The sequence below is a fragment of the Chaetomium fimeti genome, assembly GCF_033439085.1.
Source record: "Chaetomium fimeti strain CBS 168.71 chromosome Unknown B0H64scaffold_1, whole genome shotgun sequence".
In the NCBI taxonomy this organism is placed as follows: Eukaryota; Fungi; Ascomycota; class Sordariomycetes; order Sordariales; family Chaetomiaceae; genus Chaetomium; species Chaetomium fimeti.
Window position 1 is genome coordinate 529,850 of NW_026944329.1, and position 26,793 is coordinate 556,642.

The following is a 26,793-nucleotide window of genomic DNA, read 5'->3' on the forward strand; positions in this document are numbered from 1 at the left end:
CCGTTCGCTTGTGGAGAGTCCCTGCCTGTTCCCCACTGATTCGCCGACACGACACGACTCCAACCCGCATCTCGAATTCGAATTTGGCCTCTTCACTTCCCATGTCCCGGTCATGGCGCATTGAACTATGGATGGCGCCAAGGTAACCCCGGGGCGGACGGCATGTCTGTATATTGGTGCAGCCGTCCTGCGCCTTGTCATTTTCACGCTTCTTCCCGGACTCCCGGATCTGCTGACCGGCCGCGTCGAGATCTCGACTCCTGTCACGAGCTTCAAGCGATGTAAGCCATCTATTCGCCTTCAACCTGCGCTTCTGTTCCAATACTGACCCCTTACAGTACAGGAAGGCCTCTTTTTATACAACCATAATGTCTCTCCCTACGACGGCGGTGTCTACCACCAGGCGCCACTCCTCCTTCCTCTCTTCTCGCTACTCCCGAGCATCACGCGCCTCCCGATCTTTACCTACCTCCTCTACATCGCCGTGGATTTATTAAGCGCCAGCGCGCTGTGGCGGATTGCAGACTCTGGTGAAGCGGGCTCGTCCGCTCTGTTTACCTCGCCGCGCCGGGAGAAGCGATGGAGCGGGCTGGTTATTGCTGCAGTGTATGCGCCCCCTCTCAACCCCTTTCCCGTTGCGTATCCTAACCTGGTTCAGTTTCCTCTTCAACCCCTTCACCGTGGCAACATGCCTCGGACGGTCAACTAGCGTATTTACAACCTGCGCCATTCTCCACGCCGTCGCCAAGGCCGTGTCGGGGGCGCCTTTCGGCGCCATGGTCGCCATCTCCTTCGCTAGCTACCTCTCCATGTACCCGCTGCTACTCCTCCCGCCGCTCGTCCTCCTATCCTATGACAGACAGCACTCCGGGCGGGCCATCAAATCTGCCCCCAAATTCGCCGCCATCTGCGCATCCACCGTCGCCGGCGTACTAGCAGCGCTCTTCCAGCTGTCGTACCTCGTCACCGGCTCGTGGGAGTTCCTGCCGTCGACCTACGGCGTGCAGCTGACGCTCTCGGACCTGACCCCCAACGTGGGGCTCTGGTGGTACTTCTTCATCGAGATGTTCGACTCGTTCCGCTCCTTCTTCCTCGCCGTCTTCTGGCTGCACCTGTCGAGCTACGTCGGCGGCCTGACGGTGCGCATCCGCCGCCAGCCGCTGGTCGCGCTCACCCTGATCCTCGGCATCTTTGCCATCTTCAAGCCGTATCCGAGCATCAGCGACGCCGCGCTGTTCCAGGCCATGGTGCCGCTGTACCGCCACGTGTTTCCGCTGATGCGGTACACCTTTGTCAGCACGGCCGTCATCATGTACGCGACCTGCCTCGGGCCGGCGTTTTACTATCTGTGGATCTACGCCGGCAGCGGAAACGCGAACTTCTTCTACGCCATCACGTTGGTGTGGAATTTGGGGCAAAGTCTGCTGGTGTGTGACTTGTTGTTTGCTGTGTTGAGGGATGAGTGGGAGGTGGAGAGGCCTGAGATGGTGGGCAAGGAAATTCGACAGATATAGAACGAGCTTCTGGAGCTCCAAGATGATCATTGACTGCCCTGCAACTGAGATTATAGAGAAGAAGTCTACATGATCCCCATAGAAGCGAGGGCACGGTCTAGATTCGACGTGAATACAGTCTGCGAATCTCCGTTACACCCCAGTAGTTGGTGCTATGGGCGGGAGGGCGTTGAGACGCCGGCGTTTTACACTATATTATTAGCCTCCGATATGCCAACCGTAGAGTTTGAAGTTGTCCCAATTCAAGTACTCTTCCCCCATTTCACAAGTTCCAGGGCACGGGACACCCCGAGACCCATTGTTATAGCAGTTTTGCGCCGTCAGTTTCCAACGAGGACCACCGCCCCGGGCAACTGAGCTTCCCCGCCTCCTGAACAAGTAGGCTGCGGGTTCGAGCCGTGGCCCGGGGCACCTTTCGAGCGAACGGATTGGGGTCCGCCACCCTTCACTTTAATACGGAGTAAACCCAACGGGGTTTCGTAGCCGGATACCTCCCTTCGGGTGGCTAGCCGGTGAGCTTTTGCCGCCGAGACTTTCATGGCTTGAAAGTTGTGGTTTTGTGCTGGTTCTTTGTGTTTATTTTGTCTCATGAAGTAAAAGACACCTCCAGGTCTCTTTACAAATAAATAGGAAGTTCAATTAGTGAATGATAAGAACGGATGTGAGCCTGTGGTTATCTAATTAGTAGGCCAGGGGTGATAACTGTCTTGTATAAGGAGTTAGTACTCTCTCAGCTAGAGGTGAGTGGCTAGGATTGAAAGCTATAAAATCACCCACATGACCCGGCCCTCCTCATTTCCTCTATTTAGTATCTTTGTTCTTGTTTGTAACATGTGGAGGACCTAGCACTTCGCTTCCTATCACTGCACCTTTCTCGAGCGGTTGATATGTTCAGCCAATGTAGTATTATCTCACAGCTTTGCTTGCCAAGTGCATGTACACATGTAAGCGTCTTGATTCTCCATTCACAGCTACCTTACCCTCTTGACCGAAATTCCGAGAGTAGAGCATCGAACACTATTACAGTCCTATATAATGGATAGCGGTTAGCCATGGCTTGTTAGTTTAGTGTAAGTTGCCCCCAGCCTTTCTTCTCGACGATCCAAATAACCATCGATGTCATGTTGTGCTGGTTGGAGTTTCTTCCTTGAACGATGCTATACTTACGACGGGCCCTCCATCGGAAACAGGAGAAGGTGTCGGTAACATCGACAAACTGTTTATATTCAGATACGATATAACAAGGGGTGTAGTCCACGAGAGCGACAATGTCTCTCACCACCTATGATACCTTAGTTAATGTTACTATGGCATTATGCAAGTTTACGATACACGCGAGAGATGCTATGGCAACCGGGCGTTGTGTTCCTAGAGAAGAGAGGGACAGATTTAGAGGACAGCCTAGTAAAAAAACAAAACCAGAGGCTTAGACACAGATAAGAGGGAGTAATTGTTGGGTACTCGTTGTGATAAAAATACCTATTACAAAACGGTATGCAACAAATAAGAGAAACTATACGGGGCCACAGTCAAATACACAATGGATCGGCCAATTTGGCTGGAATAAGGAATAGCTCTGGATTAATACTTCGGGCTGTCTGTTTCTAAGAGTGAGGAGATGTTGTTGCTGCAGGTTTGGTTGGACTTTCCAAATGGAGGTTGTAAGTGTTTCCCAGCCACAGGCCATCAGCCCAGTAGGGAGCCCCACCACACGGCATCATCACGTCTCACATCGCGATCAAAGCGGCCTTCTCTCCTTGCTTACAATTCTCGTCATAGAGCTCGTCAACGTCATGGCACCGATACGCCGCTACCTCAGGATCACCAAGTACTCGGTTCTCGAATGCCGCATCTACCTCGACAACCCCGCACTGGCGCAGTCTTGGCTGCTCAATCCGCGGGATCCCATCCTCCCCAAGGTCATTGAGAGCGTGCGGCCGCTGGTCTTACCGAAACTACGCGAGGAGCAGGAGCGCGAGCGAAGCAAGAAGAAAAGCAAGAAACGGAGCATCAAGGACGTGGTCGTCGAAGGTGGGTACGGCGCTACGCATTTTGGCTGACACACCGCTGTCGAGTCACCATTCCCCGGGCAATAACATATGCTGAGCAACCCCAGATGGCTTCGAGGTGTCGATCTTCCTGACCGAGACCGACACGCGGCACTCGCTGCTACACAAGAGGAAGCTGTTCCGTGACAAGATCCAGACAAGGCTCACCTCCAACTCGTCCAAGCTGATGGGCGCATCCCACGAGGAGCCCATCGACGTCGAGGGCCAGTTCCCGCAGGGAGATGACGTACCGACGATCCGCGAGGAGGACGACGACCAAGACGCCGTCAACTTGGCCGACATTCCCACGGCAGATGAAACAGCTGCAGACTCGGAACCCACCAATAGGAGGCCAAAACGACGACGCCCCCGTGAACAGGGGCAGGAACCGGAAAGAGGCTCCGAGGATGGGAGCGACGTGGAGGTGATCGATGATTCAGGCTCATCGGCCGATGAGCTGTTTGTGGGCGATGAAGAGAGCGACGAGAGCGATGCCGCGACTGGCCAGCGGCCACCCAAGCGCCGCAAGGAGAAGGCGGCCGCCGTGGGTGACACGGCAGAGCGGGACGACAAAAAGAAGATGGCCATGGATATCTCGTACGAGGGCTTCGCCATCTACGGGCGGGTGCTGTGCCTTGTGGTCAAGCGGCGCGGCGATGGCGCGGACAAAGGTGGTGGTTCAGCTGTCCCAGCTCGGACAAAAGACCAGACCGGCCGGCCTGGTGGCCAGGCCATGATGGAGAACTGGATCGCATCTACCCAGCTCCCTGAGGCGGCCGGGGAAGTAGATGCGCTATGAGGCGGCACCCAATTGCCGGTCGGTCGGCGCGGGGGCGGGAGATGGCCCGACGATTGCGATCGCGCCGCCGGTTGGCTTGTCCTTGCCGCTTGATGTCATTGAACAAGGAAACATCGCTTTTTTCGCCAGCTTGGGCTGCTGATGAGCTGAAGATACCCCGCAAACTTGTTTCACTTCCTCGCTTGCAGATGCCTCGTAGGAGATAGACATGTTGCGATCACCGTTTCTCAACCTGGAGTTGGCCAGACTCAGCCCCGCTCCCGCCAATCGCTATCGCGCCAGAGGCAGGTGAAACTCGCGATTATCATGATCGGGGATTTGTCAAATCGGCGATTTGAAAGCGTTGATGCTTTGTCTTAGCAATCCGGCTTGGGACGGAGGAGCTAAGCTGGGGTTTGTGCTGATGGATCGCGGGGCTCCGGATCCTGCCCAAGCTGTCCTGGGGCGAGCTCTCATACCAACCTCAAATGGCAAAGTGCGTCTTACACGTCCCAAGTACAGTACATCCATACGACGTAAACGGCGATCTTGGGCGCAAGAGGCCAAGAGCGTTCAGCCACAGCGCCGGAAAGATGTTGGGCCGGGAACGCGACTCCAAAACGGCCGAGCAAGAGGACGCTACCGCCAGGTACTCCCGTTCCTCTCTCCGAACCGTCCCGATTGTCGAATGGCCTCATCGACGGGCGGCTCGAGAGTTCCGTTGGCGTCAGCTGGGCTGCGATAAGCCCTCCCTCGGTTGCCGGTCGATGCACACCTCATTCGATATATCGGACGCCACGGCCGTGCATCAGACCATGCTGCCACGCGGCCGCCCGCCCAGACTTCTTGGGTGACTGATTGAGCAAACCTCCAGACAAAACCCCATCATTTGGGCGCATAGGGAGCCCATTTCCGGATGGCCAAGAATAGCATGCAGCGATCATCCGAATAACACAGGCAAGGCGTCTGTTAATGTACCGGGGTTGCAAGTTCGTCCGTGCCAAGTACAGTATGTCTATCCTTCTCTCCGGCCTCTCGGCCTGCGGATTCAACACGGGACGGCGGCTCCAAACCCCCAAACCCCCAAACTTGAGCCCCCACGCTACCAGGGCAATTGCAATTCTCTCGAAACACCGCCTTCGGCTGAATTGGGAGGGTAACGATGGTGTTTCGGTAGCGGCTCGGGGTTCCCTTTTTGGCTCCCACCACAGGAGGCTATCGACAAGCCAAGATACGACGCCGCGATGGCTCGGGCAAAGGGTCAAACGTCGACTCGCAACCGATTGCTCCGTCCGTGCGTCGCCATGACTTTCAGGGTGGCAGTGGGCCGCAGGAAATGCAGCAGCCCGTCCCTGCCTTTGCCCGAAATAGCGGAACGAGGGCGCATCCAGGGCCCAGGTTGGTCCCGTTTTCCGTGGTCGCGGCAGCGCCATCGTTTTCCAGCCTTCCAGCCTCTTCCAGCACCAAAGCACCACCACAACACGGCGGCCGAAACCTACAATTTCTTTGTCCCTGAGTGGCGCCCGCCCCCATTCCGACGCCGCCGCTGCGGCTGGGCGGGCGGGCGCGACGGCTGCTCTTCCGACGCGACAATTTGAGCCGCAAACGCCACTTAGGAGGTGGTGCATGATTCCAGACCCCTTTGCCCCTTTTTTTCCTCATCGGGGTTTGCCGTTTGCGACAGCCAAGCTGGCCTCTCATCAATCAACCAGTTCATCCGAACCGGGGCTGGGGTTCTTTTGTGCATGTGTGCGCGCGCGCGATCGGCCAGGGGCAACTCTGGTGCAACCTGCGCCATCCGCCATTTCCCACGTGGAAGCGCAGGGATGTAGCCACGCAGGCCAGCACGGCCAGTCAGCTGTGCGTGGGGACCTCGGCTTTTTCCCCCTGGTTTCAGGATTTTTAATCGTCCTTTCTCAGCCCGCCATTGGTGAGGATGCGGCATGGTCTGTTCGTTCGACAAGGCAGACCCCCGGACGATGGGCAGGACCCTGAGCTGAACGCCTGGAGAATGGTCGACGGCGTACGGGTAACGGCAGCTAACGTAGCAAATTTTCTTCCTTCTTTTCCGCGGTCTTCGGTGTTTGCCCTCGTGAGCATGCCGAGAGATGATCCACCCTCATCTCATTTGCGGTTGTGTCGTTTTTTTTTTCACGAGTTTTCCAAGGAAGCACGGTGTCCGAGGTGGACCTCCGGCGGACCCTGAGAACCGAATTGCCGGACAGAGACCCCCAATCCACGTTTTCTTCGATGTTCGGTTCGGATGAAGCAACTAAGATTTGGGATGACGACAGAGATCCGTTTTCTTTCGTTCTTCTCGGGCCAGCAGAGTGGACACGAGCGATAAGCATTGGTGGTGGGGATCTCCAGACTTCCCGTCCTGCACCGCCGAGCTGTGCCCGCTGACTGCAGGAGCGACTGACGCAACCGGATACGCCAGGCTGCACAGGATTGGGTGTCATGAAGTTTGGGTGCCCCAAAGAAGCCGTAAGGCTGGCAATCTTGCAGATGGGCGTCCCTGCCTGAGCCCGGCAGCGCGGTCATCAAATCATCTGCGAGCCGGAAAAGGAATCACGGACACCCTTCTCAGCTCCGTTGGGCATGGATGCGACCTGTCACATTCGGAATCAGGAAATGTTTGGTTGGGCTGACACGTGGAAAAGGACACCGCCTCCATTCCACTTGGCGGCTCGGAGATATTCTTGCTCGGCACAAACGGTCTCAACAAACATTTCACTCTGTGACATGCTTCATGCACTGACTGTGTCTCTCATACCCCGGCATCCCGGAGCCAAGAAAAGGGGTCCTCTGGAAATCGGAGCGAAGAACCGGCGGTGAGTGATGGGCGATGGCAGATGAGCAAACCCCATCGTGGAACAGGCTTCTGACCTTCTGGAAGGTTGGAAAAGCCGGGGGGATGCCTGCTACACCGAGGGGCCAACCACATTGCGCGGCGGCCACGCCGGACGGGAATGCTGGGTGCGACCCCCAAGCCAAGGCCGAGACAGGGACACAGGGTGGGTGGGATGGGACACATCCTCCCTTTGGCTGGGTGGTCCGTGTCAGATGACCGCTTTCTCTTACACCACCTCTGCCGGGCAAATGATCCTTGGCCCTCCGGGATAGATTAACAAACGACCTTCACCGCTCAGGAATGCGAGATGATTTCAAACCGTTGGACGGGGAGCATCCCAGGAGAATTGCCCCAGAGCGGGAAGAGAGAATTTTTTTCCCTCGTGGTGAACAGCATCTGATACCTGCCTCTTCCATGCAGGCCAGGGCTTTGCGTGTCGAGTTGGCGATGACGAACGACGGTTGCGGCTTGGGCGGGTCCGACGGACGACATTGGTTCCAAGCTGCCGGGTCTCGTCCGCACGGTCGTTGCTCCGTTCTGGTGTTGGCGACACTCGTTCGCGACCGTTTGCGTGCGTGCCTGAGTCCGTTTTGGGGGCCGGCGATGGACGAGCTGACCTCGGTGAGCTCTATCCCCGATATGCGATCGCGAGTCAGCGCAATAATCCCCGAATTCCGCCCGCGCACAGAGTTGCTGAGTGAGATTCGTCCCACCGAGCACGACGTCGTTCGTTATCGTCCGGCCGGCCTGGTCGAGCACACCATTTGGCGTCTGACTTCGGGGCCATACCGACTGCGCATTATTTTTTTTTCGTTTGCTGACGCACCTGATATCGCTCGCACTCACACACTCACGCACGCTGCGCGCGCATACCTTGCCTATACAGCGGGTAATTATGTTGCGTGGGCTGCGCCTTTTCGTGTTGTCACCCCGTGCGACGGTCGGTTGTCGGCTCTGTCTGCTGCAACCTCGACATGCGGCTTTGGCTGTGCCACCTTCAGCACCCGCCTCCGCCGCTGGCGTGCGAGCGGGAAACATGTTGTGTAAGTGCTGCCAAAAATACGGCGTTTCGGCTTGAGACGACATGTTTGAACAGCCGCTTCGCGGTTGCAGTCGAGATAGTATGTCGTTGTAGCATTATCACAGCGCCGTCGGTGTAGAAGCGCGGCAGTATCACGTTAAGCGCTGATGGTACGGCGGCTGGCTTTTGCCGTTAATCACTGCGCTGCCGCTGGCGCTGCCGCCGGCGCCTGGGCGTCTACGGGATATCCCGAGGCTGGAGCGAGACGCTGGACCTTGAGGGTATCAAGTTGAGGGCGTATCATGCGGACGCTGCGAGCGTCTCCGTTGCGGCCGCTGACTGTGAAGTTAATCTCACAGTAAGTGTTCTTTGTTACCTGACGTTTCCTTGGCTCGCTCACTAGCTCGGAAGGGACTCACACCTGCCAAATCCTCCGGGGTTCAAAACTCACCCTGCTTACACCTCCCACCCATCCTGCCTGATCACCGTTGCCCACATCCGACCCCGGCAGCTGGGAATGCCAGCACATCGGCGTGCGTCCTGCGTACATATGTGAGTCATGGTCGGGCAACGCTCCGGAAACGTGGGCAGCGAGCGGGGTTCACATCGCGGGTTTCCAAAAGAGGGAAGCTGCTGGGCTGGAAAACATGCCAGGCGCCCTGGGCGCTACTGCAGCTGCGGTAAGGCAACATTGAAACCCACGTTGTGTTGGTCACTCGCCGGCATGTCTTGTCAACCCTGCCCCCCCTAAGCGGATGCGAAGGGAAGGGAGGATGGCATTTCCTTCGTCACAGATCCCGTCGGATGACCGAAAAAGTGCGGGGAAAAGGATAGCCCTGCGTGCCCGATGCGTGGGGCCCAGGTCAGGTACCAAGGTCTGTTCGCGGGTGCACACCTTGGTGTCCAATCACGGCCGCGCTTCCCGAGCCTGTTCCTGGGCCAAGCCAGCCTTCACACCACCTTGCCCGGAGTTGTTGCGGCCTTGGAGGCGACCATCAAACAGCGCAGCGGTTTGCGCTGCACGTCGCTCCGCAGTCGCTGCCTGTTGATGTTGAGTAATAAACAAACGAAAAAACTGGAGATGCTGCATCTTCTGGAGCCGAAGCGGCTGTATGCCACTGTTCGGAGCAGCGTGAGACATGAGACAACTGGAGGGTAAGTTGCGCGCGGCTGCGCGAGCCGGGACGGTCGGCGTGGCCGGGTGAACAAGGAGAAAACGAAAAAGGAGGCATTTCCATTCTGGCGTGTCTGGTTCCGACCACAGCCCTGGAAACGCAGTCTTGGCGTACCCCAGATCATGGAGGACAATTGACGAAAAAAGAAAGAATGCATGTGGAGCTGCGGCGCCTCAACCACGCCGTGATTGGCTTCCCCAGGAAAGGCTCAGGAACGAACAAAGGGATGATGCGATTGCGACCAGGCTGTCTTGCGACGGACGCTCCTGGTCGTTGATCTGTCGTTCGGGGTGCCCCAAAATTGGGTGTCGCATTTGCTGCGTGATGTTCCAAGCCACGCTCACAGACGTGGCAGTTTTGCGTCCTCCCCGGACGGAGGATACGAGGGCCGAAGGCAGGGGGTTGCGAGGTTGTTTTTGTGAAAGGCCGCAGAAGTGGCCGGCTGACCACAAACGGACCTGTGTCGGCCGCTTCGCCAGATGGGTGCCTCCATCCCCTCCCCGATTCAACGCTGTCTCGGCGCAGTGGCCATTGTTTCTGAAACAGCGAGAGCGCAGTTTCCCCGGGAAAACTCAAATCGCAAATGGAACTCTTGGAAACATCTCCATGCTAACCTTCACAGACCGCCAGTATCGCCGGAAATTGTCAGTACCCCTGATGAAAATCTTTGGAATTGGCGGCCCCTGATGCATTGCTGTCAACATTGCCGAAAGCCCTGCGATGATCCACCCCTGGAAGCCCCAAGTGTAAATTTTGCTCGCACAAGTCTCTCACCGTTGAGAAATTTGTCAAAGTTGTTGAAATTGCCTGTGGGGTTCGCGGGCGCACACAAGGCTTCCCAACCCGAGTCCGTTTGGACGGAGGTCTCCACAGGCCAATTGCTACCTCGATTTGCATTGTCCACGATCGCCCTCAGCTCAGCTGTGAGGCGCTCATTTCGGACGCAACGGACGGTCCAGCTGCTCGCTGCAACCCCCGAACTCCGCATGACGGGCGCTTCCGTTTGCGCCGCCAGGCCAGTGTGCCCAGTCTGACGATGCAAGACCTGCCGAATGCGGGTTTGTATGCTGCCTGCGGAGATGCCCAACCCATTCGGCCGCCGGCCGCCTGGCTCACTGACATGAGATGAATGGAAGCCCCTCGGTTTGCCGGCGGTCCGGCGGCGGATCATGATGAGTCGACCAGGCGGCGACCAGGCAACCGGGCGGCCGTTTTGCTTCCGCGATGGAGTCTTGTCGACCGCTCTTTCGTTAAAATTCAAGGCGTCAAGTCGGCGTGGAGGCGCGCACATGTGGCATGAACGAAGTACTGTACCTGTCCGTCCTGTCGTGTCTCCCGACCGGGGCCAGGCGGTATTAACGACAGGGAGCTATCCCGGCTCTGATGCAGCGTTTCATTTCTTTGTGGTGGTCATCGAGAACCCGGCTCTCGCCAAGCAATGGCTGCGTCACCGCAACTTGGGGTTCCGCGGCGAGTCGAGGTACTTTTCAGGCACGGCTGCACGACTCGGGCTTGGCGGAATCTTCGGGCAGCATCGGGTGGGGACGTCCCTGGCTCCCAAAGTACCATGCGCTCCGTTTTCCGTACCGAGGACTTCGGCCTTCAGGAACCTGCGGTACCTGGCGCCCCACAAGTCCTGGCAGCCCTGTCAGTGAACTTGCTCCTTTCTCTGCTTGGCTTGGAAGAGTAATTTGAGAAGTTGTCGGGCATGGCGACATACATAAAAGCAGCCTCTGCCCTCTCACCCTTACCTCGTCCACACCTCTGAACCCATCGACAGTCGAACAACATCGCTCTTCAGAACAACACTACACGAGAACCTAGCTTTCTCTTAACGACTATCTACCTAATCACAACTGCTTCTCGGCTCTGACCTGTAAGCACCAACAACAACAACCAACCAACGACCAACATCAACGGCCTCGCCTCATAACACCCACCAACCGTCAAGCTGGCTTCCTCAATCAACAACCAGTCAACCTTCACCATGATGCCCTCTCAGAGACCGTCTCAACTCCCTCCCTGCCCCGGCCCGCCGCCGAGCAGGCCTCTGCCTCCTCTTCCCAAGAGGGGTTAAGGAAAGGGTCACCAACCAGTGCGACCCCCTTCGGGATTCGCCATGTCGCATGTTTCATCACTCGGTTACCAGGCTTCGCGCATCTCTTTCTGGGAGATCGCCGCGAGCCGCACGTTCTGATGTCTCCATGGTCGCGCACGCGGGGCTTGCTACACAACGCTCCCACTCTGCTGTCATCTGCATTGGTATCTGCATTGGTTTCGGACGCAGCATTCCTGAGCTGCACGCCATCGTACCTTTGCATGCCTCTAAGCCGCATATTTCGGGATGCAGCAACAGCCCCTCTCGACCAGCCTCAACTCCGGCCATTCACCCGCCCATACCCTCCACGCATGGCTTTTAGCCTCTGATTGGCCGACCCGGCAAGCAGCCCTCCGCCTCTCAACCACGCAGCATGCTGTGTTGCACACACATCTCGGCTGAGGTGGCTGGCGCCGCCACCACCTTCCCCTCCACCTGGCTGCATCATCGCGGGCCAGCCGTCGACATCACACCATCTCCTTGCGGATGCATCCCGAGAGCCGGCTCAGGGAGTCCTCGGCTTTCACCGCCTTCACCTTCAACCTTATCGGCGCAACGCACATGGGCGCATTCAACCCCCTTGTACCACCACCTGGGAATACGGACATTTAATCAACGGTCTTTTTGTTTTTCTCTGGCTTTTTTCCTATCTTGTTTGGGGCGACGACATCGATATCAAGTGTTACGACATTTCGGCACATCTGGGAATTAGAAAGGGATTGGTTCACTGTATCACTACGAGCATTTTTGGGCTACCGGCGTCATATGATACCACGTCGCCGATACCCCGCGGGGGGCAGAGTTATGAGGGCGACGAGTGAGGGGCGGCGGACGAAGGGGACGGGGATTTCGGATGAGGGCACGTTGGGCTCTCCTTTGCACCAGATTACATACCTGGCATTAGGCAATAATACCAACACGATAACTGATGATTTCAAAAACTGCTGCTTCACTCTCTCGAAATGCGACCGTGTGACCATGTCCATGTTGGATTGTGCTGGTGGATGAAACCATTCGTTAACGCTCATCTCAGATCATATGCTGCACGACACCCTGCTTTTTCCCTCTGTGGGCGGGGGTGGGTTGTCGCAATTGCAACCAGGTCCCGCCGGTGCTGCGACGCTGCCGGCGCGCTCTCGGCATACAGCGGTTACATCATGGCATTCGGGCTCCTGTGTCTGAGGCGGAAATGACTGACTGAGACCCCTACTGTACCTACATACATACACGGCAAAGACAGCCGAGAGGCCAGCACCCAGACGGCACAGCCGGGCGTGGCCCCTTGGCCAGCGCAACAGATCGAGCGCGGGAGATCAGCGCCTCTCCTGTCTTGATTGTGCGATGTTCAATGTCTGTAATGACGGGCTCGGGGATTTGGTGATCGCGGTCCACCTGGGTGAAACAGAAATCCGGTGTTGCCCGCCGTTCAATCGAGGCAGCCAGTGAGGGGAGCACGGCAGGCAGCGAGCTTCGGGCGACCGGGCTGTTGCTCTCGCCGCCCAGTCCGGTCGAAAAGCGACAGTGTTGGGCTTGGTCGCAAGCGATGCGCAGGAGACTGCCGCACCATCCGCTCGCTTCCCTCGCTATCGAGATCGAGCGGCGGCGTGTTTGAGACGGCACGGCGAGCCACGGGAGCAGCGGTGCCAAGCGGGCGAGACAGGGGGCTGCAAGGAACGATTGCTCCTTTGGGAATTGAGGTGTTTGTTGCTGTCAACAAGCGCCTCTCCCACCTCTCTCCCACATCTCCGCTCCGAGACCTGCGCAACGTCACTTGCCATCTCCTGTCGCGAACACAATTTGCGGGTCTGAAACGGCTCGCGGTGAACAGTGGGTAAGATAGGGGTTGAATGACGCAGGACTTTGGGGTTCATGCGACTCAGACATCGAGACGAGATCGCTCCACATGCGAAAGAACTCGAAATTAGAATTTTGTCGTGCCGAATCTCAGGACGGTGGAGTAACGTTCGTGGGGGGAAACTCGCGGCTGCGGGACGGAACTGGAGAAGGGCCCACTGAGCTCAATTTGGCATTCCCCGCTAGCAGCGGCGTTCTGGAAAATTTCCCGAGTCGGATTCTGGCTTGGGTGAAGGTTATCGGTTTTTTTCTCGACGCTTATCGCCACGTGAAGACGTGAACCCGCAAGAAACACGACCAGTTGTATCAGTGCATCGACTCGATCCCGCCCCAATCTAGGCCAAGCTTGATATTACAAGTAGGAGATTCTGCTCCGGCGTAGGTTGTCACCCACGCACGGCACTTGCAATTTACCCCAGTTACCTACGTCAGTTGTCATAGTTCGCCATGGTCCTCCAGCTCCATGTCTGGGGCCCGGCATTCGGCCTGCCGTCCATCGACGCCGAGTGTATCGCCGCCATCGCATACCTCGCCCAAACCGTTAGTCCGGCCGACTACCAGCTCATCCAGAGCAGCCCCTCGGCGGTTCCAACCCGTGCGTACCCCGAACCCAGCCCAGACCCACTCGTGCTCACCTCCCGCTAACCACGCACCCCACGTCAGAGCACCTCCCCGCCCTTTACAACCCCTCCAGCTCTACCTGGACAAGCGGCTTCTCCTCCATCACAACCCACCTCCTCGCCCACCCCCCCTCACCCCCCCAAAAACAAAAACAACCAACAACCCCCCACCCCCCCACCACTACCACCACCACCACACAAACAGCCGACAGCACCGCCTACACGGCCTTCCTAACCGCCCACGCCGCGCCCCTCCTCTCCCTATCCCTCTACGTCTCCTCCGCCAACTACAGCACCACGACCCGGCCGGCCTACAGCGCGCTCCTCCCGCTCCCGCTGCCCTGGACGGAACCCCCCGCTTTGCGCGCCGCCCACGCCCGCCGCGCGGCCCCCCTGGGCCTGTCGGCGCTCGACACCGACTCGGTGCGGGCGCGCGAGCGCGCCGAGAGGGACCGCCTGGCCGCGGAGGGTTGGGTTACTGTGCCGGAGGGGCTGCAAGAGAAGAAGGGGGTGGGGGCGGCGCTGAGTGCAGAGCAGAAGATGAGGATTCGGTTGGAGGGGGTTGCCGCGGGGGTGTTGGATGTGTTGGGGGAGGTGGAGTGGGAGGGGCAGGGGCTGGCGGTGAGGTGTCTTGCGTTTGGGTACTTGGTGTTGATGCTTGTGCCGGAGGTGCCGAGGCCGTGGTTGAGGGAGGTTATGGAGGGGAGGTATGGCGGGTTGTGTGAGTTTGTGAGGGGGTTTCGGGGGGAGGTGTTCCCTGAGGGGAGGATGCTGCCGTGGGTGGAGGAGGGGCAGGATGTGTCGGCGGTGGCGGTGGGGATGAGGTTTGTGAGGGGGGTGTTGGGAGAGGTGCCGTTGGTTGGGGAGTATTGGAGCCAGTGGTGGACGGCGAGGAAGAAGAGGGAGGTGTTGGCGAGTAGGGGTGCCAAGGTCGGGTCAAGCGGGGACCTGCTGCTGTTTCTCGGGGCCGGGCTGGGGCTGACGGCTATGGGTGCCGGTGCCTTCTTCTACCGCGGCCTGCCGCCGTTTGGTGAGGCCGTGCAGGTCTGGAGAAAACCGGTGGTGTCATTAAGCAGCTTTGGAGCGGCTGGCGCTATGTTTTCAGGGGCACTTTACGGAATCGATTAGGCGGACAAAAGGTTAGGTCTGGCGTTTGGAGTGATGACAGGCTGGGCTAAACATATTCCCCTCATGATGTACATGTATGTCCTTGCATTTACCGGTTGCATTTCGCGTGGTATCTCGGCCCGGGTAGTCCAGCTTTTATGCAGTTATGACTGAGTCGAAGCTATCCTCTTGATAACGGCTTTAAGATTAAGAGGCTGATTTGATCCATTAAATCCCCACGTTTGAAGTATCTGGAATTTTTAAGCTTTGTGATCCGGAGTGATTCCCGGTGGTGCACCTTGGCCGGGCCTGTGGACCCCTGCCGACCCGGGCCAAGCCGCAGCGACGTCGGGAGCTTGGGTCCACCGAACGCCGAGCCCGAAATTTATTTCGAGTTTCTCCGACTCCCTTCTCACGACCAGTCACTCCCCGCTATGACGTGACAGAGACCATGTCGAAGAGCTGGGCATCGACGCTACGGCTGCCCAAGTCGACATTTCCGTATGTTACTTGTTCCCGCTCGGTTACAATATTCTTTCGCTCACGCGTCGTAGACCACGTCCTCTCCAGCAGAACCGGGAGGAGTACATCCAACAATGCGCCGATGATCTCTACAAGTGGCAGGCGGCCAATCGCCCTGCCGAAGATGAATTTGTTTTGCACGATGGGCCGCCCTACGCCAATGGCAAATTGCACGCCGGGCATGCCCTAAACAAAATCCTCAAGGACATGATCCTACGCTTTAAGGTCCAGCAAGGTATGCAGCCGCCTCATCTCAGGAACCCCTCCCTCCCCACATCTACTAACGAATGCACACACCAGGCCGCCGCGTCTCGTACATACCCGGCTGGGACTGCCACGGCCTCCCGATCGAGCTCCAGGCGGTCGGCCCCAAGGCGGACGACCGCATGTCGGCGGGGGCCATCCGCAAGGCCGCGCGCAAGCTCGCCACCAAGACGGTCGCCAGCCAGATGAAGAGCTTCCGCACCTACGCCGTCATGGGCGACTGGGACGCCCACTGGACCACCATGGACATGGCCTACGAGATCCGCCAGCTGCGCCTGTTCCGCCAGATGGCCCGCCGCGGCCTGGTGTACCGCAAGTACAAGCCCGTCTACTGGTCGCCGTCGTCCGGCACCGCCCTCGCCGAGGCCGAGCTGGAGTACAATGACGCTCACGTGTCAACGGCGGCGTTCGTGCGCTTTCGGGTGGTCAGTGGTTATCACGAGATGCCGGGGTTGGAAGACATTTCGGGGAACTTGTATGCGGTGATATGGACGACGACGCCGTGGACGCTGCCTGCGAATCAGGCGATCGCGATTAATGAGGAGTTGCAGTACCATGTCGTGAGGGCCGGTGCAGACGCGTATTTGGTGGCGGAGAACTGCTTGGAGCGAGTCGCGAAGCTGTTAGGGGAGGAAACCCCCGAGTTCCTTGGCACGTTCAGCGGCAGCCAGCTAACGCAATTGCGGTACATCAACCGACTTCGTGGGGAGTCGGCCGAGGCTCAGCCATTCATGCACGGCTCGTTCGTAACGGACGGTTCGGGAAGTGGTCTTGTTCATTGCGCGCCAGGCCACGGGTTCGACGACTACTTGGCCTGCCGCTCTCTCGGGGTCACGGTCTCTGCGCCGGTGGACGATGGCGGTTTGTTCACCGAGGAGGCCTATCCTCCTGAGCCTGATCGTCTGAGGGGCATCTCGGTCCACGGCGGTGGCAATGAGGCTGTAATCGAGATCCTTGGAGACGATGTCATGGATGTCCACGACTACCAGCACAAGTACCCCTACGACTGGCGCACCAAGAAGCCTATCATCATCAGGGCCACAGCCCAGTGGTTTGCTGACGTCGATACCATCAAGGAAGATGCGCTGGGAGCAATCGACCAAGTGCAGTTTGTGCCCGAGAACGGAAAGAACAGGCTCGAGGCGTTCATCAAAGGCCGCAGCGAATGGTGCATCTCGAGACAACGTGCCTGGGGCGTGCCAATACCCGCATTGTACGAGCTGAATGGTGACGCCGTGATGAGCGACGAAGTTATCGACCACATAATCTCAGTCATTCAGGAGCGGGGGACAGATGCCTGGTGGACGGATGCCCCAGACGACCCGGCATGGATTCCCGAGTCGCTTCGGGGAAAAGGGGAGTACTCGCGTGGGCGAGATACCATGGATGTTTGGTTCGACAGCGGCACCAGTTGGACGATGATGGACAAGCAAGCTGACTTGTATCTCGAGGGCTCTGACCAGCACCGCGGCTGGTTCCAGTCAAGCCTGCTCACTCGCGTGGCTGCCACGGCCGACCACAGCGCAAAGTCTACGACCAATACACTCGGCCTGTCGCCCTTCAAGACCCTCATTACACACGGCTTTACCCTTGACAAGAAGGGAAAAAAGATGTCCAAATCGCTTGGCAACACTATCTCGGCCGACGAGGTCATGAACGGCTCGCTCGTCCCGCCCCTCAAATTCAAAAAGCAAAAACCCAATTCACCTCCCATCAAGGAAGCTCTCGGGCCCGACGCCCTCCGGCTCTGGGTCGCCGGCAGCGATTACACGCGCGACATCGTCCTCGGCGAGACCGTGCTCCAGTCAGTGCACCAAGCGCTGCTCAAGTACCGCACCACCATCAAGATGCTCACAGGGTCGATGCACCGTTCGGCACGCACCGCGCCGCTCACGGCCGTCGACCAGATCGCGCTCCTCCAGCTGCGCGACGTCATGGCCGAGGCGGGCCGGCACTACGACGCGCACGAGTTCAACAAGGCCGTCGGCGCCCTCAACCGCTGGATCACCAACGACCTGTCGGCCTTCTACCTCGAGGCCCTCAAGGACCGCCTCTACTGCGCCGACGGCGGCGGCGTCCTCGAGCCCCTCTTCCTCGGCCTCCTGCGCATGCTCGCCCCCGTCACCCCCGTCCTGGTCGAGGAGGCCTGGGCCCACCGCCCGCAGTGGCTAAGGGAGGACGAATCGGTCGTGCATCCGCTGCGTCAGCTCTATGATGCGCCGCTCGTGGAGGAGAGTCGGCTTACCCTTGCCGAGGCGGAGCTGAGGGAGGCCGTGCCGGTGCTGATGCGGACGCACGCCGCGATCAAGGCGGCGGCGGAGCCGGCTAGGGGCGATAAGGTACTCGGCTCGTCGCTGCAGTGTGATGTGGTGCTGGAGGTGCCCGAGGGGAAGGCACTGCAGACCCTCGAGAGGTTCCAAGAGGAGTTGGAGGCCATGTTTGTGGTGTCGTCCGTCGAGCTTAATGGGTCGGTCCCAGAGGATGCGCAGTGGAAGTACTGTGAGGAGTTTGAGCTGGGCGGGGAAAAGTGCAAGGCGTGGGTGCTCCCGCCCAAGCAGGCCAAGTGCCCGCGGTGCTGGAGGTATGTTGCGCCCAAGGAGGATGAGCTGTGCGGGAGATGTGAGGACGTTGTGGGCGAGGCTGTAGAGTAGGTGTATTATATGTGAAACATAGAGGCATATAGATGCACTAGACGGTTGCAATGAAGACTATATCCTGTATCATCATCACAATCGGGAATATCCCAGTTTCTCATGCTCAGCCGTGGTCATCAAAGGGGAAGGGGTATGTTACAGGATACGGTTATTACCACCGCAATACCAGACCCACCGATAAGAATCCCAGCTGTTGTGGGGCAGAACTTTTCTTATCGAGTTCGCGGCGCCCAAAATTTATCTTCAGATTGATCCAAGAAGACGCAAACGTTCAATTGCGCGTGGTACTCCAATTGCTCCGCCATGGACATTCTCAAAGTACTATCTCGCGGCATCAAGCCCAACCCAAAAAACAAAGCCCAAACCGCGGGTGCCACGACCCAGCTCCCATCGGCCGGCGCCCTTCCCCGCCCGCAGCTCTTTCACGACCCCATCAGCTCCCGCGGCAAGAAGAGGAAAAGAAGACGGGGTGCCCAGGATGACGAGCCGGATGAAGACGAGGAAGAGCTCAGCGATGTCGATTACTTCGCCCCGAAAAAGCCCGCCCCGGAAGCTGCACCGACCGACGTCGAGGAGACACCCAAGAAGCGCAAGATCAAGCTCCTAGACGAGGACGAGTGTCGTCAGATCCTGCGCTCGCACCGTCTCAAATTCATGATTCTATCAAGCCAACCCCAAGCTGAGGTGAATCTGGAGGAGGAAGAGCCAGCGTCAAAGAAGAAGAGCAGCAAGAAAAAAAAGAAGGAGCCCGAGAGCAAGGGCGAGAAGGACAAGAAGGACGAGCACAAGAAGCAGATCTTCCCGCAACCACTTGCCTCGTTTGGCGAGCTCCGGCATACATACGACGTGTCCCAGCAGCTGGCAGCGAATATTGCCGCGCAGGGGTTCCGTGTGCCGACCGAGGTTCAGATGGCCAGTCTGCCCCTGCTACTGCGGCCAGCCACGGCGCTGAAGAAGTCTGGGGGCGCGGATATTCCCAACATCGACAACGGGGCGGACTTCCTCGCTGTTGCCCCCACGGGTAGCGGCAAGACCATTACATTTCTCATTCCGGCTATCGACGGCGTGCTAAGGCGGCGTGCGGAGGAGGGGAGGGAGAACGACCAGCACGTGCTGGAAGCGGTTGTTGTTGCACCGACGAGGGAGCTGGCGAGCCAGATTGTGAATGAGGGGCGGAAGTTGGCTATTGGGACCGGCGTGAGGGTGGTGCTGATGAAGCGGGCGCTAAGGCTAGCTACGGAGGAGGTAGAGGACGAGAAGAGCAAGGATGAGGAGGAAGGCAGTGGGGGTGAGCAGGAGAGCGATGAGGAGAGCGAGGAAGAGTCAGAAGGAGAGGAGGGCAAAACCAGCAAAGAAGCCAAGCCTCTGGCAAGGGTCGATATCCTCGTGACGACGCCCAAGATCTTGCTCAATTTTCTGTCTGGGAAATCCGGTGCCCGCAGAATCCTACCCTCAGTCAGGTCCCTCATTCTGGACGAGGCCGACGTCCTGCTCGACCCTCTCTTCCGCAAACAAACCATGGCTATCTGGCGCGCCTGCACCCACCCCAACGTCAGCCTGACCTGCTGGTCCGCCACTATGGCCTCCAACGTCGAGGCCCTCGTCACCAAGCACCTCTCCAAGCGCGCCAAGAAGACCGACAGCCCACCGCGCCCGCTCATCCGGCTCGTCGTCGGCCTCAAAGACACGGCCGTCCCCAACGTCACCCACAAACTCACCTACACCGCCACCGAGCCGGGCAAGCTCCTCGCCCTGCGCCAGCTCCTGCACCCAGTCTCGTCACCCGACTCAGGCCCGCCGCTCCGACCACCATTCCTCGTCTTCACGCAGACAATCGAGCGGGCGCAGTCACTCCACGACGAGCTCAAGTACGACATCCCCCTCGAAGCGGGCGGCTCAGCACGAGTAGCCGTACTCCACTCCTCCATGGCCGACTCAGCCCGGTCCAAGATCATGGCGCGGTTCCGCGCGGGCGAGGTGTGGGTGCTCGTAACCACCGACGTGCTCGCGCGCGGCGTCGACTTCGCCGGCGTCAACGGGGTCGTCAACTACGACGTGCCCACCTCGGCGGCCGCCTACGTGCACCGCGCAGGCCGCACGGGGCGCGCGGGCCGCGAGGGCGGCGTCGCCGTCACCTTCTACACCAAGGACGACATCCCCTTCGTCAAGAGCGTCGCCAACGTCATCGCCGCGAGCGAGAAGCAGGCTGGGAAGGCCGGTGCTGAGGGTGCGGCCGTGCAGAAGTGGCTGCTGGATGCGCTGCCCAAGGTCGCCAAGGAGGATAAGCGCAAGCTGAAGGTGCGTGGCGTCGAGTCGCGGCGCACGGGTGGTAAGGCGACGATCACGACGAAGAGCTCGTGGGAGCGGCGGAGGGAGCATAATCGCGCGCAGGCGGTTGAGGCGAGTAAACGGCGGAAGAGGCAGCGGCGGGAGGAGGGGCCGGAGGAGTCGGCCGGTGCGGTGCCCGAGGGTGAGTGGGGAGGGTTGGAGGATTGATTGATTGATGGATTGCTTGATACCCGCGCGTGTATTCGGAACAGGGAGAGTAGGAGGTGGAGAGGGTGGATGTTACGGTGTCTATGAGATAGGTGTATTACAAAGCACTACAAAACACTACAAGACGCTACGACAGTCACAGGCCCAAGGCCAAGCAATCGCTCTCTTTGAAAGGAAGGAAGAACCTCGCCCACCCCAAATCAACCCCAGATATCACATACAGTCCCTAGTGGCAAACCTCCCCCGGCGAGTCTATCAATACCCCGCCGGCCGATACATCCACCTCGCCGGATCAAACAGCACCTCAAACCCGGTCTGCCCGCACGTCCCCACGGCACAGCTGAGGTCATGATACCCCTCGAGCCCCGTAACGGGCAAGTCCTCCTCGGCATCCGTCTCCTCGTGCAGGTTCCAGCGCCCGACCTCCTGCCCACCACGCGTGAAGAAGACCTCGGTGTCGATCCGGCCACCGACGTCGCGGAAGGTCATGCCCACGCCGAGGCGGTCGCCGCGGGCAAAGGGCGCGGTGAAGGCCTTGCCGCCCCAGCGGTCGTTGATAAACTTGTGGCCGTCGTCGCCGTGCACGGCCAGCGAGCCGCGGTGCCAGCCGGGCATGCGGAAGGAGGGGTACGGCAGCGCCGTGAAGCCCATGGCCACTTGGATCTCCCGGGACGGGTTGGCGTGCGTGAGTTGCACTTCGTAGTAGATGGTCTTGCTGCGGGTGGGGTTGGTGGGTGCGAGTGGGGAGTGCAGCGTGACGGTGTAGAGGGGAGGGTAGGCGATGATGCTGTGTGTGGGTTTGTTAGTTGATGGTTGATGATAAGGGGGGTAAGGTGTGGAGGTGCTTACGTGGAGTCGGCTGCGCTCGAGTCGGTGCTCCCCTGCCAGACACCCGGCGCGACACAGGCGAGGATGCCACGGTACAGGTCGGGTTGCATCATGCGCGGGTTGTGCGTGTTGAGCGCGTTGACGGCCGGGCCATCCAGGCTGATGGGCGCGGTCAGCGGGTGCTGGGCACACCATTGCTCGCCGGCCTCGGCCTCGGCTTCGGTGGCGTTGTTGGCGGGGGAGCGGTCAAAGCCGGAGAAGAAGCTGGGCGGCGGCGGGAAGAGCGATGTATCCGGCACGACGGCCTCCCTGGGGATTGTTAGTAGTGGACAGTAGAGGCGAAGAGGAGAGAGATGCTTACCAGTCATGCTTCGGCTTGTCAGCTGGCGGCGGGCCGGGTGGTGGCGCCATGTAACTCATGTCGTTGTGACCCGGCGGTGGGCCAGGCGGTGGTGCCATATAGCTCATGTTGTGAGACGGGGGAGGGCCGGGGGGAGGGGCAAAGTCCTGCCCAGCCGGGGCTCCGTGGCCGGGAGGTGGTCCGGGAGGGGGGGCAAAGTCGTCACCGCCTGTTTGCCCACGGAAAGGGGGTGGTCCCGGAGGAGGAGCGAAGTCGTCCCCGGGTCTGGTGGAAGTAACCAGGGGAGGTCCAGGTGGTGGAGCAAAGTCATCAACCGGAGGTCTCTGTGACAGGGGAGGTCCAGGAGGGGGAGCGAAATCATCGCCAGGCATCGCGGGTCTTGGACCCGGCGGAGGACCCGGAGGGGCAGCAAAGTCGTCCCCTGGCCTCGGGCCTGGAGGCGGGCCCGGCGGCGGAGCAAAGTCGTCAACCCCCGAGATCCCCGGAGGTCTTTGGGATGGAGGGGGGCCGGCAGGAGGAGCATACTCGTGACTCGGCGCCTGCTGAAACTGCGGTTGTTGCTGCTGCTGCTGCTGCTGGAGGTACTGGGGAGGCAGACTCGCCCTCTTCTGGCCGCCATGCAGTTGCTGGGTCTGGGCGGGTCGAGGTGCCTCGGCCTCGCCGGCGTCATTCTTGCTACCGAAACACATGTTTGCTGTAATTATGTGGCGATGTGTCGTTTAGCTGGGAAGTGCGGTGGGGGAAAGGGAACACAATCCCCTCAGCAAAATATGTAGTATCGCAGTTCCGGTCTGCTCTTTCTTGACAAGTCTAAGCCACAGTCAGATCCCACTCATCAAAGGCGGGCTGGGAACGTGTTTGTCGTCGGTAATGCAGCCAACCGGTCGCGGGAAGGTGCTTTGATCCAACTAACCAGATTATGTGGATGGCCTTTCAATTGACCGATTCCGTATACAACACGGCGCGTTGAATGCCCGTAGTCGAATACGCTCTCACGCGGGAGTTATTGCCCAGTCCCAAAGGAGAGAGCTTGGGGTGCTCGGATGGTGCTGATTTGATGGTTGAATGCAGCGAGTGACCGCCCCAAGAATGGCTGTGCTTGCGCCAAGAAGGTGCTCCCACTGGAAAGGCATGTACCCCCACAGTGTTAATACACCCGCTAACGGGCGGCCTCTTTGAGCCGGCACCGCCTGGAGGATGACGCCTCCATTTCAGCAGGTGGCCCCGGCCGCATCCCGAGGGAAGCTCACGAAGATGCAGTATAGTTTATATGCATGTTCTAGAACGATGGTTGGATAACTTTTCACCCTCCAACATGAGAATCACGATACAAAAATATAAATTTAGTGGGAAGATCCCTTTTATGATTGACCAGCTAGTGGTTTTAGTGCTCCAGCTAGCTCATGGATACCTACATATGCTATGCTGGGTGTCCCGGATGTTCTGCAACCGGCGACTCCTCCATCCCAAGGGTCTTTGATCCCAGTCTCACAACCAGAGCTTCCTTGTGGCTTAAGCACCCCAGGCGGATGCCTCTTCAGGTCTGGGGTAAAAGAAAGCCACGACGGCGATAATGACATAAGTCGACATCAATAACGCGCCCTCCAGGTAATTACTCCTGCCGTCGAGCACTAGGAAGTTGGTGATGAAGGCCGAGACAAACAGGCAGACCGTCTCGAATAGCGTAAAGTAGAGTGTCATCTCACGATCCAAGCCCCACCCGATGATGACAACCAGTGGCGTAATGAAGAGGGCGATCTGGATGGAGCTGCCGACAGCGACGCCGATAGCGAGATCCATCTTGTTCTTCATGGCCACCGTGATGGCTGTGACGTGCTCGGCCGCGTTGCCCACGATGGGCAGGATGATGAGGCCAATGAAGATTTCGCTGACGTTGCTCGTCTCGACGAGCCCGTTGATCGAGTCCACCATGAACTCGGCGCACACGGCGACCAGGGCGGTCGAGACGAGGAGCAGAATGACGGCCGCAGTGCGCGACAGTTGACCAACATTTTCCATCTCGGCAAGGGCTACCGTAGGTGGGTGAGCTAGCGGGATCTGCGAGGGCATCATAGCGCCGGGGGGACGGTAGTGTTGGCTTAGCCGGTCCGGGAGCGAGTTTGTCCTGCGGATGCCGTAGCGCACGCGGGGAATCGGGCCGGCAAGGGCGTTCGGCGCGTTGGCATCTTGGGACTGGGTGAAGACGGTCGGTGCCAGACTGTTGACGACAGGCCGGAAAGACATGCTACGCAGGCCTTGAAGGGGGCTGCGAGTCCGTGGTTCCCCAGTCGAGTTTTGGTGATCGATCGTGTCGGTAGCGAACTCGACTCTCTGAGCTTCACCGCCCGAAGGTTCAGCCTCGGTGTTCTCCTCGACCACGGCTTCGGGGGAGTGTTTGCGCTTGCGGTGCTTCCGTCTCGGCAGTCGACGGCGGTGGCGCTTCCCATGACGATGGGACTTGTCTTCTTCCATCTCATCGCTTCCGCCGCCGCTCGGCTTCTGATGAAGAATGGGCGGGCGAGACGAGGATTCTTCCGACTTAGGATCGTCTGTCGGGGGTGTACGGGCAAAAACGGGACTAAGCTCGCCGGTATCCGACGAGACTACACTGGACCTCCGGCGGCGACGCATAACCCGTCTCATCCGCTTCGACATAGTGTTTCGGGAGTGTTCCGAGTCTGACGAATCCGAATCGCTGGAGGAGCTGCTGTCGGAGCTCGAGGAGTCGAGCCAGTTGGCCGCAGGGCCGGGCGTTGCCTCCTCATCGATGATGTGCTGGGGCGTCGACTCGTAGAGGTACGAGTGCGAGATCAGCTGGAAGAGCAGGTACACAATGTACACCAGCAAGAGAATCTGCTTCACGTCAGCTTCCGCCCGTTGTAATTAGGGGCAAGTCTACTCACCACGCTAGTTCCGCGGCTAACCCTTAGAGACTGTCTATCGGCAAGGTTGATGTCACTGAACGAAGCGTGGAAAGCGGTCTGGACAGGTTAGCGTGGTGGCCCAATGGCTCTAGATTTCGACGCACCGGCAGGACGAGGCTGACGACGCTCAGGCTCAGCAGACAGGCGCTCATCTGAGTCACGGTGCTATTGTAGATCTAACACGGTCAGTATACATCCGGCCAAAGAGAAACGGCCAGACACCGACCTGTTCGCGGTAACGCAAGCCTCCGAGAAAAAACGACATGCCCAAGATCAGCAGCAAGTTGGCCAGGATAGAGCCAAGGAGCGAGGCCTGGACGATGCGGATTTGGTCCTTGACGAGTGCAATGCTGTTAAATCAGTAGTCAGTAGCGGTCCGTGGCACCGTCTAAATGCGAGAGAAGTGCTGGCGGGATGGGTGGTGCTTGCAGCAACGTACATGCTGCAGACTGTTAGCTTGAGATGCATACGTGGTCCGGACGGCGGCCAGCTTACAAGATAATCAGCTCTACAGCGTTACCAAACGTGACATTCAGCAGAGCACCAAGTGAGTCTCCAAGTCTATGGGCCACCGACTCGGTAGCGAAGCTCAGAAGGCCGGCCAGCGGGATGATGGCGACGGCGTTCATGGCGAAGATGACAGCCGGGGACATGCTGTGGATCTGGGCGACGGCGATGCCGACCGGCACAAAGACGAGGAGCACGTTGATCTTGGAAGAGAGCACGATCGCCTTGGTGGTGTACCAGAACCGCTGCATGACGGGCTTCTTTTCTTTTTTGTTGACATCCTGCTTCTCATCGTCCCCTAAGACAAACCCCGATTGTGCAGCCGGCGATGTATTGATGGCGTGGCCACTACTACTACTGTCCGGGTCAGTAGCCGGTGCCGGTTGAGCAGATTCGAGTCCGGGGCCGCCGCCACCGGGAGTGCCGTTGGGCGAGGACGAAGCTGGGTTGCCATTGCTGGATTTGGAGGGTTCCAGGTTGTGTGAACCACCCTTTACGGGAACCGGGTTGGAGTCTGGTCTTCTCGGCGAGCGATGAATGTCGCCATGCGATTTGGTCTGCTGCTTGGAAGCTTCCTTCATCGAATTGGGTGTTGTTCGGGCAAGTCTCGACGCGATGGTCGTGAAGCAGATGGCGGCCAGATGGACTGATCCCTGGGTGTGTAATGTGAGAGGGGGAGGGCAGGAACCGTTGCGCTGTGGCGGATGCTTTATACGCAGGATGGCTCGGATGGGAAGCTGCCAAACAGTGGCCTATCCCTGCCGGGGCGCAGTGAAGGCAAGTGTCTCGTTCCGTTTTGGGCACTGACTGGGGCGCCCCACAAAGTATGCTGTGGAAACCGGGAGACACCCCAAACCTGCCCCAATCGGCAACTCCACAAACATCAGAGAGAGAAGCAAGCGTTGGTTGCCCGTGGTTGCTCAAGGGGCACCCTCTAATTCTGTTAATTTTATGGCCCATCTGCTCATTCACGGCATAAAGCACTTGAGGATACAAGTGTAGAGGAGCTCAAGTCTGAAGATTAAGATACCAAGCCGCCCAGGCATCGCCAAGGAGCCACACAAAAGCTTCTTCGAACTTGGCCTTTCCTCAACGGCAATGCCAAGCCTAAACCACAGAAGCTTGGGAAACCTCGGAAACGAGATCTCACCCCGAGCAGTCATCAGCG

General features: G+C 58.8%; 8 protein-coding genes across 8 annotated transcripts; 5 read left to right on the forward strand and 3 right to left on the reverse strand.

Moving 5' to 3' along the window:
- The first annotated feature begins 44 nt into the window (after positions 1 to 44).
- On the forward strand, positions 45 to 1,805 carry B0H64DRAFT_379452 (GPI transamidase subunit PIG-U). The gene is made up of 3 exons (XM_062802674.1): positions 45 to 281; positions 339 to 606; positions 659 to 1,805. The coding sequence occupies exons 1-3, from the start codon at positions 128 to 130 to the stop codon at positions 1,512 to 1,514; spliced, it is 1,278 nt and encodes a 425-aa protein (XP_062663442.1). The 5' UTR covers positions 45 to 127; the 3' UTR covers positions 1,515 to 1,805.
- A 1,502-nt stretch (positions 1,806 to 3,307) lies between these two features.
- B0H64DRAFT_369245 (uncharacterized protein) lies at positions 3,308 to 4,361 on the forward strand (the record flags this gene model as incomplete). The annotated part of the gene is made up of 2 exons (XM_062802013.1): positions 3,308 to 3,545; positions 3,631 to 4,361. 2 exons carry the CDS (start codon positions 3,308 to 3,310, stop codon positions 4,359 to 4,361), a joined length of 969 nt encoding a protein of 322 aa, XP_062663443.1.
- Positions 4,362 to 7,449: 3,088 nt separating this feature from the next.
- On the reverse strand, positions 7,450 to 8,527 carry B0H64DRAFT_2870 (uncharacterized protein). Its single transcript, XM_062800037.1, has one exon. It carries the CDS (start codon positions 8,278 to 8,280, stop codon positions 7,489 to 7,491), a length of 792 nt encoding a protein of 263 aa, XP_062663444.1. The 5' UTR covers positions 8,281 to 8,527; the 3' UTR covers positions 7,450 to 7,488.
- Positions 8,528 to 13,565: 5,038 nt separating this feature from the next.
- B0H64DRAFT_379471 (outer mitochondrial membrane transport complex protein-domain-containing protein) lies at positions 13,566 to 15,308 on the forward strand. The gene is made up of 2 exons (XM_062802675.1): positions 13,566 to 13,937; positions 14,006 to 15,308. The coding sequence occupies exons 1-2, from the start codon at positions 13,790 to 13,792 to the stop codon at positions 15,088 to 15,090; spliced, it is 1,233 nt and encodes a 410-aa protein (XP_062663445.1). The 5' UTR covers positions 13,566 to 13,789; the 3' UTR covers positions 15,091 to 15,308.
- Positions 15,309 to 15,492: 184 nt separating this feature from the next.
- On the forward strand, positions 15,493 to 18,608 carry B0H64DRAFT_379472 (tRNA synthetases class I-domain-containing protein). The gene is made up of 3 exons (XM_062802676.1): positions 15,493 to 15,570; positions 15,624 to 15,826; positions 15,892 to 18,608. Exons 1-3 carry the CDS (start codon positions 15,521 to 15,523, stop codon positions 18,504 to 18,506), a joined length of 2,868 nt encoding a protein of 955 aa, XP_062663446.1. The 5' UTR covers positions 15,493 to 15,520; the 3' UTR covers positions 18,507 to 18,608.
- A 204-nt stretch (positions 18,609 to 18,812) lies between these two features.
- Positions 18,813 to 21,005, forward strand: B0H64DRAFT_313459 (P-loop containing nucleoside triphosphate hydrolase protein; the record flags this gene model as incomplete). Its single annotated transcript, XM_062800164.1, has 2 exons — positions 18,813 to 20,177; positions 20,358 to 21,005. The coding sequence occupies 2 exons, from the start codon at positions 18,813 to 18,815 to the stop codon at positions 21,003 to 21,005; spliced, it is 2,013 nt and encodes a 670-aa protein (XP_062663447.1).
- Positions 21,006 to 21,132: 127 nt separating this feature from the next.
- On the reverse strand, positions 21,133 to 23,005 carry B0H64DRAFT_2949 (uncharacterized protein). Its single transcript, XM_062800069.1, has 3 exons — positions 22,195 to 23,005; positions 21,855 to 22,142; positions 21,133 to 21,792 (listed from the first exon to the last, which is right to left on the reverse strand). Exons 1-3 carry the CDS (start codon positions 22,881 to 22,883, stop codon positions 21,261 to 21,263), a joined length of 1,509 nt encoding a protein of 502 aa, XP_062663448.1. The 5' UTR covers positions 22,884 to 23,005; the 3' UTR covers positions 21,133 to 21,260.
- A 453-nt stretch (positions 23,006 to 23,458) lies between these two features.
- B0H64DRAFT_379479 (Sodium/calcium exchanger protein-domain-containing protein) lies at positions 23,459 to 26,407 on the reverse strand. The gene is made up of 5 exons (XM_062802677.1): positions 25,614 to 26,407; positions 25,345 to 25,468; positions 25,223 to 25,294; positions 25,098 to 25,175; positions 23,459 to 25,047 (listed from the first exon to the last, which is right to left on the reverse strand). Exons 1-5 carry the CDS (start codon positions 26,204 to 26,206, stop codon positions 23,707 to 23,709), a joined length of 2,208 nt encoding a protein of 735 aa, XP_062663449.1. The 5' UTR covers positions 26,207 to 26,407; the 3' UTR covers positions 23,459 to 23,706.
- Positions 26,408 to 26,793: the final 386 nt, after the last annotated feature.